Source organism: Rhincodon typus, chromosome 6 (genome assembly GCF_021869965.1).
Source record: "Rhincodon typus isolate 14 chromosome 6, sRhiTyp1.1, whole genome shotgun sequence".
NCBI classification, from domain to species: domain Eukaryota; kingdom Metazoa; phylum Chordata; class Chondrichthyes; order Orectolobiformes; family Rhincodontidae; genus Rhincodon; species Rhincodon typus.
In genome coordinates this window covers 34,498,817-34,513,122 of record NC_063337.1, presented here as the reverse complement: position 1 = coordinate 34,513,122, position 14,306 = coordinate 34,498,817, and the positions used below count along the sequence as shown (strand labels likewise).

General features: G+C 39.3%; 1 protein-coding gene across 1 annotated transcript in view; it reads right to left on the bottom strand.

Moving 5' to 3' along the window:
* Positions 1–14,306, bottom strand: part of atp8a2 (ATPase phospholipid transporting 8A2) — a 701,479-nt gene that overhangs the window by 474,784 nt on the left and 212,389 nt on the right. The window contains exons 2-3 of the mRNA XM_048597580.1: positions 10,760–10,819; positions 5,617–5,676 (exon numbers count right to left, since the gene is read on the bottom strand). Of these exons, the coding sequence (XP_048453537.1) occupies positions 5,617–5,676; positions 10,760–10,817 (118 nt within the window). The 5' untranslated portion in view covers positions 10,818–10,819. The remainder of the gene's footprint in view (positions 1–5,616; positions 5,677–10,759; positions 10,820–14,306) is intronic.

The window sequence follows — 14,306 nt, the reverse complement described above, 5'->3', positions numbered from 1 at the left end:
CAAGAAATTGGGCCCAAAATTAAACCTGCATAAAATTATACATTAATCACAGATTTGACAAACCTGCACCAAGATTTTACATGGAGACACTGACTCCATCCACTGGCCATGAAGTCAGGGAATACGTTGCCTCTGGTTTTTCGCTCACTGAGCTGGCTCATTAGTTTGTACATGTTTCGTTACCCTGCTGGGTAACATCATCAGTGCAGCCTCTGATGAAGCGCTGTTGTGTTTTCCCACTTTAAACTCTGGGGTCTGTTGAAGTTGAGTACCTCATTTCCGGATTTTCTTTGCAGTGGTGTATATATAGGGCCTAATTCTACGTGTTTATTGAGGGCCTTCTTGGTGGAGAACCAGGCCTCTAGAAATTCGTGTGCTTGGTCTCGGTTTAGCTTGCCCTAGGATCCTGATGTTGCCCCAATCAAACTGATCGTTCCTCCTTGTCTGTATTTATGGAGACAAGTGAGCATTGGTCGTATCTTACTGTTGCTAGTTGATGTTCGTGTATTCTCGTAGCCAGTTTTCTTCCTGTCTGTCCAATGTAATGTTTGTCGCAATCCTTGCATGGAATCTTGTACATCACATTGGTTCTGTCCATAGTGGGTAAGGGGTCTTTAGTTCTTGTTAGCAGTTGGCGTAGGGTTGATGTAGGTTTGTGTGCCACTCTGATGCCCAGTGGCTGTAGGAGTCTTGTGGTCAGTCGGCGCGTACTGTATCTTCCTGTTGTCTGTATGACAGGCATCGTCAGACCCAGCTGTTTGGGTATCCATTGTCTCTAAATACTTGGTGGAGGTATTCTTCTTCATTTTGGCATAGTTCTGGGTTGCTGCAGCATGTTGTGGCTCGTTTGAACAGTGTTTTCATTCAACTCCATTTGTGAATGTTGGGGCGGTTACTATTGAAATTTAGGACTTCATCCATGTGTGTGGCCTTTCTGTGTACCTTGGTCAGAAATTCCCCATTGACCCTGCATTCTACCATCACATTCAGGACAGGGAGCTGTTCGTTCTTTTCTTCTCTGGTGAATTTGATGCCGGCGAACATGTCATTTACAAGTTGGTGTGCTTCTTCTAATTTAGTTCGTTTGATGATAATGAAAGTGTCGTCCATGTATCAGATGAATAGTTTGGGCTGGATCTGCGGAAGGGCCATGCTTTCAAGTCTTTGCATCACAGCTTCTGCTATTAGTCCAGAAATGGGTGACCTCAAAGGTGTGCCACTGATCTGTTCATAGATCTCGCCATTAAAGGTAAAATGGGTCGTGATGCATAGGTCTAGTAACTTCAGCATGTTCTCTGTGGAGATGGTGTTACTCGGGTCCGGTTCCTTCAGTAGTGTACCTAGTGTTTCTCTTACTAGTGGTATGTCGATCGATGTAAATAGGGCGGTAACGTCAAAGGATACCACGGTCTCTTCCTCATCTATTCTTATGTCTTTGAGGGTTTTGAGGAACTCCTGGGCTGAGTGGATTGAGTTGTTGACAAGGTGCTTTAGTCTTCGTTGTAATGCCTTGGCTAACCCGTGTGTTGGTGTGCCTGAAAGAGAGATTATGAGTCTGAGGGGTACGTCCGGTTTGTACACCTTCGGTCCAACCCAAACTATTCATCTGATACGTGGATAACACTTTTGTCATCATCAAACGAACTAAACTAGAAGAAACACACCAACTTATAAATGACATGTTCACCGGCATCAAATTCAGAAAAGAAGAAAAGAACAAACAGCTCCCAGTCCTGAATGTGATGGTAGAACGCAGGGCCGACGGGGAATTTCTGACCAAAGTACACAGAAAGGCCACATACATGGATTAAGTCCTAAATTTCAATAGTATCCACCCCAACATCCACAAATGGAGTTGCACAAAAACACTGTTCAAACGAGCCACAACACACTTCAACAACCCAGAACTATGCCAAAATGAAGAATACCTGCAAGTATTTAGAGACAACGGATATCCTAACAGCTGGGTCCGACGATGCCTGTCACACAGACAACAACAGGAAGATACAGTCCGCCCTGACACACTTGTCATGTTACCAGACATCAAGAATGTATCTGAACTGACCACAAGACTCCTACAGCCACTGGGCATCAGAGTGGCACACAAACCTACATCAACCCTACACCAACTGCTAACAAGAACTAAAGACCCCATACCCACTATGGACAGAACCAACATAAATTTATAAGATTCCATGCAAGGATTGCGACAAACATTATATTGGACAGACAGGAAGAAAACTGGCTACGAGGATACATGAACACCAACTAACAACAATAAAATACGACCAATACTCACTCGTCTCCATAAATATAGACAAGGAGGCCCATCAGTTCGACTGGGACAACATCAGGATCCTAAGGCAAGCCAAACAGAGACAAGCACAGGAATTTCTAGAGGCCTGATTCTCCACCAAGGAGGCCATCGAAAAACATGTAGAATTAGACCCTACATCTACACCACTGCAAAGAAAAACCGGAAATGAGGTAAGCAGCTCCAACAGACCCCAGAATTTAAATATCAGGCCGGAAAACACAACAGCGCTTCATCGGAGGCTGCACTGATGATGTTACCCTGCAGAATAATGAAACGTCTGCAAACTAATGAACCAGCTTGGCGAGCGAACCAACCAGAACATCCACAACCCGAACTACAAATCTACTCGGGAACAGACTTCGCCTCTGCTAGACCTGGAAGATACAGTCAGATTTTACAGTACACAGGCAATTGAATTACCTGCAGTCATGGTCTCTCAGGCAGGATGTGCTACCTTGAAGAACAGTTATCAATCAGCTCTGCAGAACAACCATAATGATCAAAGGCTAGAGTGAATCTAACTGAGGATGGGGATTCCCAAGGCAGTGCTGGGGAAGGGTATAAGATCTTGGGTAGATGTAAGAAGTTGAGTGGGATCTTGTCGTGGGGTCACCACAAAACTAAGTTCTCTGTGCCCAAAATGCCCAGTCAGAAAGATGCCACACCATCACCGTCCCACTCGAGGACCTCAAATGGCCTAAATGTGAACAGGTTTTCTACCACCTACCTGACCATTGGTAAAATATCAGTGGTAGCAGCAAGTAATGGCCAGAGGTACCCCTGCCATACCTCATAATTTTGCACTGAGGTTAATCCCTCCCTTCTGAGCCTGCCTCGTTACCTGCCGGCCCATTCCAGGGGGTTGTGTCGGAGCATAAAATTCTGTCCCAAATCTTAGCATTTTGCATTTTAGTTTGCAATATGTCAGTTGGTGCAGAGATTTAAAAACCACTGGGTTCCATGACTAAATGAAGTGTTAACATAGAGTTGACAGTTGACACGTGAGAACTTTCAAAGTCCTTAACTGAAATTGCTTAATTTTGTCGCAAGTTGATTTAGATTAATGACAAATAATCTTCATTTGATATAGAAATGCAATAGATAAATGACAGAGCTAGTTCCACTCATGTTAAACCAACAACTATTACCAAAGTATCTAGGACTTATCTTCCAAAAGTAGGATTTGACTGCATAAGAGAGCTAATGATTATCTAATCTGCCTTCAGAAATTTGTCCCCAGTAATATATGTCAGGATGTGGTGCAATAATGAGATTATAATCATGTTAACTTGACACAGAAAGGAAGTCCTAAAGCCTAAACAAGAGAGAGTCTGAAATTAAAACAGCTGTCAAGACAACAGCATCTAGGAAACATCTGCAATAACACCAGAGCTCAAAAGGAATGTTTCAATATTTATCTAATACATTCAGTATTCTTACAGTTACCAGTACTATTCACATTTGTTCATAAAATGTTTAGCTCACATATCTTGAAATGAAAACACATTTAATACTCTCCATTTTCATTCTCTGGTCAATCCTGTTTCCAGAACTATAATTTATTAATCTCTTTATTCTTTCAGCTCTTGTTTAAAAAGCCATAAAAATGCTTTAATTCTTAATGTATCATTTATTCTACACAATTTCATTACCCTTTTCCAAACGTCCGACCAGAAATTTTCCTGCAATTGAAGTCAATTTACAAGGTGCCTACACAGTTATTCGTAACCACATGCATATCCTAATGCCTGTGTAGGCAGACAGGAGATATTTTCAAATAATTCTTTAACAGGAAGCCAGGAAGTGACTATAAGCAAGGTCATTGGATTACAATTTTGAAAATGGAAACACAGAATTCAAGATACAAACAGTCCTGTCATCCCATGTGATAAAAGTGGAAAAGACATTTAGTTTATTTCAAGACTAATTTCAAGCCAATGGAAATGCAGAATACCAAATAGTGGAAAATAATTAATGTAATAAAAACAGTACATCACAAATTTCAGTGTCTGCAAACCGATTACTCAGATTATAACTACTAATTTACATATACATAATTGCTAAGCATTTTCAGTTAAAGAACTGTTCAGATTTCTTGAATAGTGGGGACACTCTTGAGGCCCATTCCTAATGGCATTAGATGGATTGGCAAGGATATTGTTATCTTAATAGGAATGGAAAGGCAAGGCATAGCAATCGATATCCTGGAACACCTCTCATTGTTTAATGGACTCCTTCGATACTTCAAAACCGAACACCAATAAATTTAATTGTGCACTTCTTACGTAACGACTGAAGTCACAATAGGTCCTCACCCATTGTACCATAGTCATTTAACATAGTAATACACTGTAACACTAATTAAAAACAAAGAGGTATTTGCTGACCTGCATTGTTCATGCTTTTTGATTCACTGAGCCACTTTTCTCCATTTTATGCAACGAAAGAACTCTACATTTCTGACAGGAATTTTTAATTAGGGGCCCTTCAGAAACGCAGAGCCATGACTGGTCAACACTATGAAAGAAAAATCATATCCCTGTTTTCATAGCAGTTGCCACATTTGAAATGTAAAGGTCCAGAATCATAGTCAACTACTTTGACAGCTGCTTTGAAGTAATAAGTACATAAAGTAAGAGAGAGTTTAGGGCTCCAGGTGGATCAGAGAATGGGTACCAGGTAAGTAATGTAGTGTTTACGGTGGGTGGGAGATAGCAGGTCTGGTAGTGCAGAGGGTGTTGAGTTCAGATCATAAAAGGAGATCATGGGATGGGAGTGTCTCGCAGTGTGAGAAAAAGGATTCAGGTCTGTTGGGGGAGGGAAGCTATGTGTCAGGTCCAGCGAGCAGAGTCAGGTCCTGGGCAAAGACTGTGGTGTTGATCAGGATCTGTGGGAGGTGCAGTCGATGGTGTGTGAGGAATATTAGAGAAGTTAGATAGTTATTCAGGCGGTAACAGTCTAACTTTTCCTGAGTAACTAACTAATTTCATCAAATCTAAATAGATACTTTTTGAGGGCTCCAGGTATAGGGGAATTATCAAGAATTTCCTGGGCAATTCCTTTGGAGTCTGCATCAATGGAGATTCCAAACAGTCCCATCTACACTACAGAAGTGATGACCTGGCAATAGAAAATCCATGGCACTGTACCTAAAGCTTGTAACAGAATATCAATTGAAAGTGTCACATGTTCAAACAAAAAAATATTTGACCATAAAGACATTTTATCAAAGGTTGAAGGAGACGTGAAGGAGAATAATATCACGAACACTGGGCTGCTAGATGACAGCTCAGGCTTACCAAGATGATCAATGCAACTCTTCCAAAAATTTCTCCATTTACTCCTGGCATCAACTGGATCTATATTTAAAAAAAAAAGAAAATCAAACTTTCTAATATTAACAGTAATTATCGTGACTGGAAGCATTCCACAAACTTGTTTGAATTGTAAGACAACAGTAGTAAACATCTAAAAAATTATGGCAGGACTGAAAACTCACTTGAAACATGTCATGCCCACACATACTCAGCCAAGTCAGCATTCTTGACAAATTCTAATTCATCATTTCTCTAAACGTAGCTCAGTTGAACCCCACTGAACGTATTCAGTCTCTTGCATCCCATGAGCCAAGGAAATAGCTAATTTCTAGTCTACAAAAAAATGCATTCTAAACTCACAAGACAGAAATCAGAACATGAATAAATATTAAAAAGATGGAATGTGCTTTGGTCTAATTTTCCCTTAAATACATCTGCACTGTTCACTTCAATCTTTCTTTATGGTATCAAGTTCTATCTTCTCATCCCTCTTTGAGCAAAAAGATTTATTCCAAGTTCCTGATGAATTTCTTGGTGACTCAAATTGATAGCTTCTAGCTCTGTTCCTATCCCAAAACGGAAACAATCATACTGTGAACCGTTAACAAATATTGTAAAAATCTTTTGATATCTTAAATATCTCTATTAGGTCACTCCTCAGTCCTCTGAGGATAAAGAGACCCAGACCGTTCATCCTTTTTTGATATGCACACTCACTCACTTCTGATATTATCCTTGTAAATATTCGCTGTAATCTTTCTGGGGCTCCTCTCTCCTTTTCATAATATGCCAATCAAAACTGCATGAAGTTCCCCAAATGTGGTTTAACAGAGAAATGTTCAATAAAATTTTGATGATCAACTTGTGTTGATCAGGTCACTATGTTATTCAAAATATATGCAAAGGATGGAGTGAAACCTGTAATAATCTCCCAAAGACGAACTTGGATTAAGGTACAGGACCAAGGTTACCCGTAACAGCAAATTCACTGAACTGGGGCAGCAGCTGTATTAAAGAATGCATTTAGTAGCAGTAATCCAGCATTCAGTTGTAGCATAGCAACTAAGATATTTCAATATGCTTTCACTTCCTTCAATCCGAACCTCTTCACCACATACCTCAATACAGCTAGCCTACAGTTTCCCCCAACACACCCCCACCGCAAGTTAAGGACTATGTTTTCTACTTGCTTTTGAAATGGCTGTAAATTGTGTCAGAGAATCTGCAGAACCTTCTTCAATTGATTGGGCTGCTACAGGGTCCAACCAAAATCAAATTTCTCACCTGCTGAAGAACATCTATTTGCCACATATCTGTGGCTGAGGTCACTTTGTTCTACTTCACATAGCCTTACACCTTCCAAATAATAAAAGTGATGTCCCTATGCTTCTTACCAAAATAAATCTACTACGTACCACTTATCTGTGTTGAATTTTACTTGCCAATTAACCTGTCTATTTTGCAAGTTTATAAATGGCTTCTTCCAATTTGTTGCAGTCCTCTTCACCACCATATCTGCCAACCCCATTTGGTTTCATCTGCAAATTCAGAAATTGTGTTTTTCACGCAAAAATTAATATAAATTGTGAACAGTGTCCCAGCAGTGGTGCTGGTGGAACAGCACTTCCTTACTTCTACCACAAAAACCCTTCACTCCCACTTTCTGCTTTCTGTCTTGAAGCCAGCTAGCTGACCATTCTGCCTCTTGTTTCATGACTCCACATTCCCTGACGTCATTCTTTAGACTATTATAGGACCTTCTGAAAATTATGATGAACTAAATCTACTCTTAACATTGTCTAGTTCCTACGTTACCTCCTCAAAAAATTCACTGTTTACCCAAACAAAATTTTTCCCTTTGAAATCTAACGTGGCCATTATCATATTTCTAACTTTTATCTTTTCTATTTTCCAATATTTTTCCAACCACTGAGCTTAAACTCTTTAGTCTCTAAGTCACAGGACATGTCCTGAACCCACTTCTTAAATACAGACATTGCATTAGCTATCCACCAGTCGTCTGGCATGATACCTTTTCCTAATGCTTGCTTAAATATGTTTTGCAATGCCACTGCTGTCTTTTCCCTAGATTCTCCAAAAATGCAAGGATGCAATCTATTTGGACCAATGTTTCTTTCCACTTTGACTTTGATTCGTCTATTCAATATTTAACCTAATATTTTTTTAATATCTCTTTTACCTGTGGTATTATCTCTCCTTTTATAGTCCCATTTTCATCTCAGACTTCCTTCTTTTTATTGATGGATCTGCAAAATATTTCACTATAATATTTTAAGATCTTTGATCATATTATTTAGTGGTTCCTCTTTGCCTTTGCATTTTTTTTGTTGTCCCTTCTTATCTTCACATATTCTCTTTTGCCATGCATATCTCTGCTGTCTATGTATTACATGTATGCCTCTTGGGCAAAAACTCAACAGATGGAATGCAAATGTGGAAAAATGTGAGATTATACACTGACAGGAAGAATAGAGGGGCTGAACACTACTTGAATGGAAAAATATTGCAAAAGGCTGTAACACAGGGGATTATGTAAAAATCACAAAAAGCTAGCATTTAAATTGGGCAAGTTATTGAAAAGGCAAATAAATTATTGGCCTTTATTTTGAACGGAATGATGTATAAAAATAGGGAAAACTTGTTAAAACTGTACAATTTACTAGCTAGATCAAAACAAGACGAGTGTGAAAATTTTACATCCCTTTATCAATGGAGAGATTTACGAGCATTGGAGGCAATTCAGAGAAGATTCACTAGGTTGATCCCAGGTATGGAGGATTGAGTAAGAGTTTAGGAGAATGTGAGGTGACAATATTGAAATATAGAAGGTTCTTAGGGGTCAGGACAGGGTAGATGCAGAGAAGCTGTTTCCTCTTCTGGGAAAATCTAGGACCAAAAGGCATAATCTCAGGAGCAAGTGGGTTGTCCATTTAAGACAGTTACGAGGAGGAACTTTTCTCAGTGGCTAGTGAATCTGTGGAATTCTTTATCACAGAGGGCTGTCAAGGCTTGGCTATTAAGAACATTTAAGGGTGAGATGGACATTTGACCAAATGGCCTATTTCTGCTCTTACATCTTATAGTTTTTCCTAACACTCAATCACATTTATCTTACCTTTACCATAGGAAATCTTCCCATAAGCATAAATTTAATCATTTATGGGCTAAGAGACAATCTTCACACTATAGAGTCATACAGTCAGAGTCAAATTTGTGCACAGATCCTTAATACAAGCAGAAATTGCCACATTACAGATATAATTCACTACAGACATCAGCTGCTCTTTGCACACTAAGAATTTTTTTTCTACTGGTCACAATGGTTAAAGCAGGAGGCAGGCATTTCACTCAGCACTTCCATGGCTGTTCTCAACAAAAGCAACTCTCTACCATATCTTTTTCCCACAAGACCCAAACTTTGCAGACTTGTGTGGAGACAACGCAACAGGTGCTTTCTGAACTTATAGTCCAACTCTATGCAAAATTCGGAGACAACATGATCCCGGAAGCCGATGACAACAACTGTTTATTTTGACTGGTCACGTTTCATTCAACGGAATGATTTAACGTCACAAGTTGGATAGCTATTGCAGACTGCATTAATAATCCTCATTTTGTCCATGACTAATGAACTGAATTTTACATTTTTTGTTCTGCATCTCCATTTATTTGATGGAAACATCATAATCCAGCAATTATTTCTTTCCAGATAGCTACCAATTTTATTTTGGCAAACATGCCATCTTTTTCTTTTTGTGAGGTTATATGCATTTGCAGTTATTGCATGCTGTTCTTTGTCTGCAATCCCTCTGCCTAGAATGTCTACCAGCATAATGTAAGACCTGATCTACTCTACCACGTTCTATGAATATTAATTACATATTCATAACAACAGTTCATGAAATGTTTTGTCATTCTTCAAAAATAAATTTGAAGAACAGTAGGCTAAAGATTACAGTGATACATGAAAATGGATTTCAAACACGTCACTGAACCTAACGGTTTAGGCTTAGACTACTTTTCAAAGAAAATATTTTAAGTTGAAAAGTGGAGATAGGTCATCTTATGTTTTTAGTAAGAAACCAGCATTGGGCTTTCTCTAATAATAGACATAGGTTAGGAAGAATTTGGTAGTTGTTCCCTGACCAGTGAGAAATAATGTTTCTTCCTCTGCAATTTATATTGTTAACAGCAAAAACAATTACACACGTTTAGAAATCCTTGGTATTGTGTACAAGGTTTTCACAGCAATATTGTAGGGATTGCTGAGGCTTATCTCCCACATTCTACCTTCTATAAACTTGAAGTCATGCAACCTTTACTTCCATGTACTAACATGCAACAACTCCCTTCCTTGATCACGGTCTAGCATCCAAGCAATAACTTGATTTTAAAATTCTTGTCCTTATTTTCAAAGACGTTCATAGCCTTGCTCCTCAATTCTCCAAGATGTCTGCATTCCTCTAATTTTGGCCTCTTGTGCCGTTCCAATTATAATTGTTCAACCATTTGTGGCTATGCCTTTAGCTGCCAAGGCCCAAAATTTGGAATTTCCTACTCTGCCTCACTTTCCTCTCGTAAGACATGCCTTCAAACCAATCTCTTTGGCCTAGTCTTTGGTCATGTTGCCAAACATTTATATGGCTCGCTTATCATAACTTTGTTTTAGGATGCTCATTGATTTCATTACGCTAAAGATGTGATAGAAATAAAAGGCACTGTTGCAATAAATAATGCAAACAATGATCCTACAATAAAAAGAACTGTGGATGCTGTAAATCAGGAACAAAAACAAAGATGCTGGAAAAACTCAGCAGGTCTGGCAGCATCTGTGAAGGAGAAAGCAGACTTAATGTTTCGGATCCGATGACCCTTCAATTCTGAGGAAGGGTCACCGGACCCGAAACGTTACCTCTGTTTTCACCTTCACAGATGCTGCCAGACCTAATGATCTTACAATCATGCATTTACACCACAATGGCCCGAGGTGACTTGTGATATTCAATAAGCTATGGTACTGTAGACACTGGTTTACCTTAAAACAATCTGTTTATCTGAACAAGGCAGGTAATTAAAAGCACGTCAGTGACTCAGATAAACTCACCATTCTCTTCTGTTTCAGAATATTCCAAAAGCTCATCGTCAGACTCCAGTTCTCCCATTTCTGAAATTGAAAAAGTTAACAAAAAATTGTCAATAAGAATTTCACTTCTACAAGCCAATCTATTTCATTTTGATGCTAGCATGTACAGAAATGTTAATTTGTGATGTTCCTTAGACTGGTACATTTTAGTATATACTATTTAAATGGACTGGATATGTAATTTACCCAGACAGGTTCAAATGATACAAATTACCCTTACAGCTAGCCTGAGGTCGTTACCTAGAGAATTGACAACAGTAAAGTCAAGAAGGTTAAAAACAGCATCAGCAGTTTTATCAACACACATCCCAATACAAGAAAAAAGCTTACATCAGTGAGTTTGGTTTACAGTGTATTGAGAAATAAGTTCAATATATTTGGGATCTCATAAACAAATATACGAACGTATAAAATGAAGTACAACAGCTCAATAAAGAAGCTGAATACACACTCGAGCAGTCTCAACAGTGGGAGAAATAAGATATTTTCTAGAATAAAGTGAATGTTGAATCTTACGGTCATATCTCAAAATGGATCTCATTCTGACCCAAGATTTCCAGAAGCCAATCTCATATTTGAGGCAAGTCTACTTCAATTTTATGAAGCACATGTTCCTTTTCCAAGACAGTTAATTGTGAAGAAATAATGCATACTGCAAAAGTCTAACGAGTACTTGACAACCTGCACTCAATTTTCCTGCATTTTTGACTGATGGTGATCATATTTTCTAGAATTGTTATTGCAATTTGAAAATAAAAATCAATTCTATTTGCTGAGATATTTGTATCATCAATAGCCATGAGTGAGGTGTCGGAAAACCGGATGGTGCCATTATTTAAGAAAGGTGGTAAGGAAAAGCCAAGGAAGAATAGATCAGTGAGCTTGACATTAGTGATGGGCAAGTTATTAGAGGGGATTCTGAGGGACAGGATTTACATGTATTTGGAAAGGCAAGGACTGATTAGGGATAGTAAACATGGCTTTTTGCATGGGAAATCGTGTCTCACTAACTTGATTGTTGCTTCTTCAAAAAATCTCAAAAAGAGGATTGTTGAAGGCGGAGCGGTGGACGTTGTCTAAATGGAGTTCAGTAAGGCATTTGACAAGGATCCGCACAGTAGACTGGCTAACAATGTTAGATTGCATTGAATATAGGGAGAACTAGCAACTTGAATACAAAATTGGCTCGAAGGTAGGAGCAGAGGGTGGTGGTGGAGGAGGGTTGCTTTTTTGGACCAGAGGCTTGTGACCAGCAGTGTGCTACAAGGATCAGTGCGGGTTCCACTGCATTTTGTCATTTATAGAAATAATTTGGATGTGAGTATATAGGTATTATTATTAAGTCTGCAGATGATACCAAAACTTGTGGTGTAGCAGACATCAAAGAAGGTTACCTCAGAGTAAATTTGGGACCTTGATCAGATAGGCCAAGAGGTGGCAGATAGAGTTTCAACAAGATAAATGTGAAGTGCTACATTTTGGTAGAACAGATCAGAGCAGGACTTGTACCGTTAAAGGTAAGGTCCTGGGAATTGTTGCTGAACAAAGAGTCCTCGGAGCACAGTTTCATTGTTCCTTGGAAGTGCAGTCACAGGTAGACAGGGTAGTGAAGGCGGCATTTGGTACGCTTGCCTTTATTGGACAGTTCATTGATGATGGGAGTTGGGAGGTCACATTGAGGCTGTGCAGGACATTAGTTAGCCCACTTTTGGAATACTGCATTCAATCCTGGTCTCCCTGCTCCAGTAAAGATGTTGTGAAACTTGAAAGGGTTCATAAAATATTTACAAGGATGTTGCCAGGGTTAGAGGGTTTGAACTATAGAGAAAGCCTGAATAGGCTGGGGTTAATTTTTCCTGGAGCAGAGGTTGAGGGGTGACCTTATAGAAGTTTATAAAATCATGAAGGGCATGGATAGGGTGAATAGTCAAGGTATTTTCCCCCGTGAGGGGAGTCAAAAACTAGAGGGCATAGGTTTAAGGTGAGAGGGGAGAGATATAAAAGGGAGCTAAGGAGCAACTTTTTCGTGCAGAGTAGTGAGTGTACGGAATGAGCTGCCAGAGGAAGTGGTGGAGGCTGGTACAATTACAACTTTTAAAAGGCATCTGGATAGGTACACGAATAGGAAGGGTTTAGAGGGAAATGGGCCAAATGCTGGCAAATGGGACTAGATTAATTTAGGATATATGGTCAAGGTGAACAAGTTGGAGTGTAGGGCCTATTTCCATGCTGTTCAATTCTATGATTCTAAATGGTTTCCCTTCAGAAATTCAGCAAGAAACTGTTTTCACATCTATGGACTTAAACCAATTTGACAACAAGCCATTTCTGAAGAAGGGTCTAGGCCCGAAACGTCAGCCTTTCTGCTCCTCTGATGCTGCTTGGCCTGCTGTGTTCATCCAGCTCTACACCTTATTATCTCTTGACGACAAGCTATCTGCCCATACCTTTGCTAGTTGTGACCATTTCCCTTCATTACCAGTACCAGATCAACAACGATCTCAGGTAAAATCTCTGAATCCCACCAAAAACAAACTGATACATGTGAATAAATAGTTCTCAGTGAACTACAATATGAAGTTAAGCCCATTAGCTTTGATCTTTGTATCTTTCAGGTCATAAATCTTGATGAAAAGTAGACAACTAAATGCACTTGAGGCAAGGGCATTCTTAACAATCAGATACTGAAAAAAAGTTGAAATAAATAGCCTGTCACAATAAAATGATCAATATACAACTTTAGCATAAGTACAACTTTGAATATTTTATGACCTCAGGATGTGCCAAAACAACTTACAGCCAAAGAGCAACTTTTTGAAGTTTTAGTCGCTGATGTGCCATAGGAAAACTAATTCACACATAATCAGATCTCTCCATTAATAAGATGACAAACAGATAATTGGTTTTAGAGATGTTGATAGAGGGCTAAATATCCGCCAGAACACTGGAGTGAACTCCACTTGATTTCTCTGAAGTATTTACAGGATTTTTCTAAAGTAACGACCCTCGCAACGCACAGAAACACACTACCCGGACAATTCCACAGGCATCTCCAACACTGACCATATTAACAGAGACTCATGCTAAATGCTCTGACATTGCCCAGAAATTTACAGAAGGTCCAGAACTTTTAATCAAGGCGCAGGATCAAGATGTATTTTGAAGGCTTTTCTCTTGTACAAAATGTTCTAAGTTTGTATTTTAAACAAAATACAATCAACACCCCACCGCCATAAGACGACTTGGTCAAGGGCTTGTCCATGATTATTGGTTGTGGGCTTTAAAATGGAGGCAGAGATTAAGGAAGGATTGGAGAGCAGTGACTCAGAAGACAAAAGCACGACGAATTAAGACGAAGGGTCAAATCACCACAGATGGGAAACAGCTTGCAACAGGAGAGTGAAAAGTAGTGGTGCTGCCTCAACATGAAACGGAGAACAAGGATTTTAAATTGGAGGCAGATGGGGCAGAACAAGTAAGATACTGAAAGTAAGAGGAAGTGCCAGAG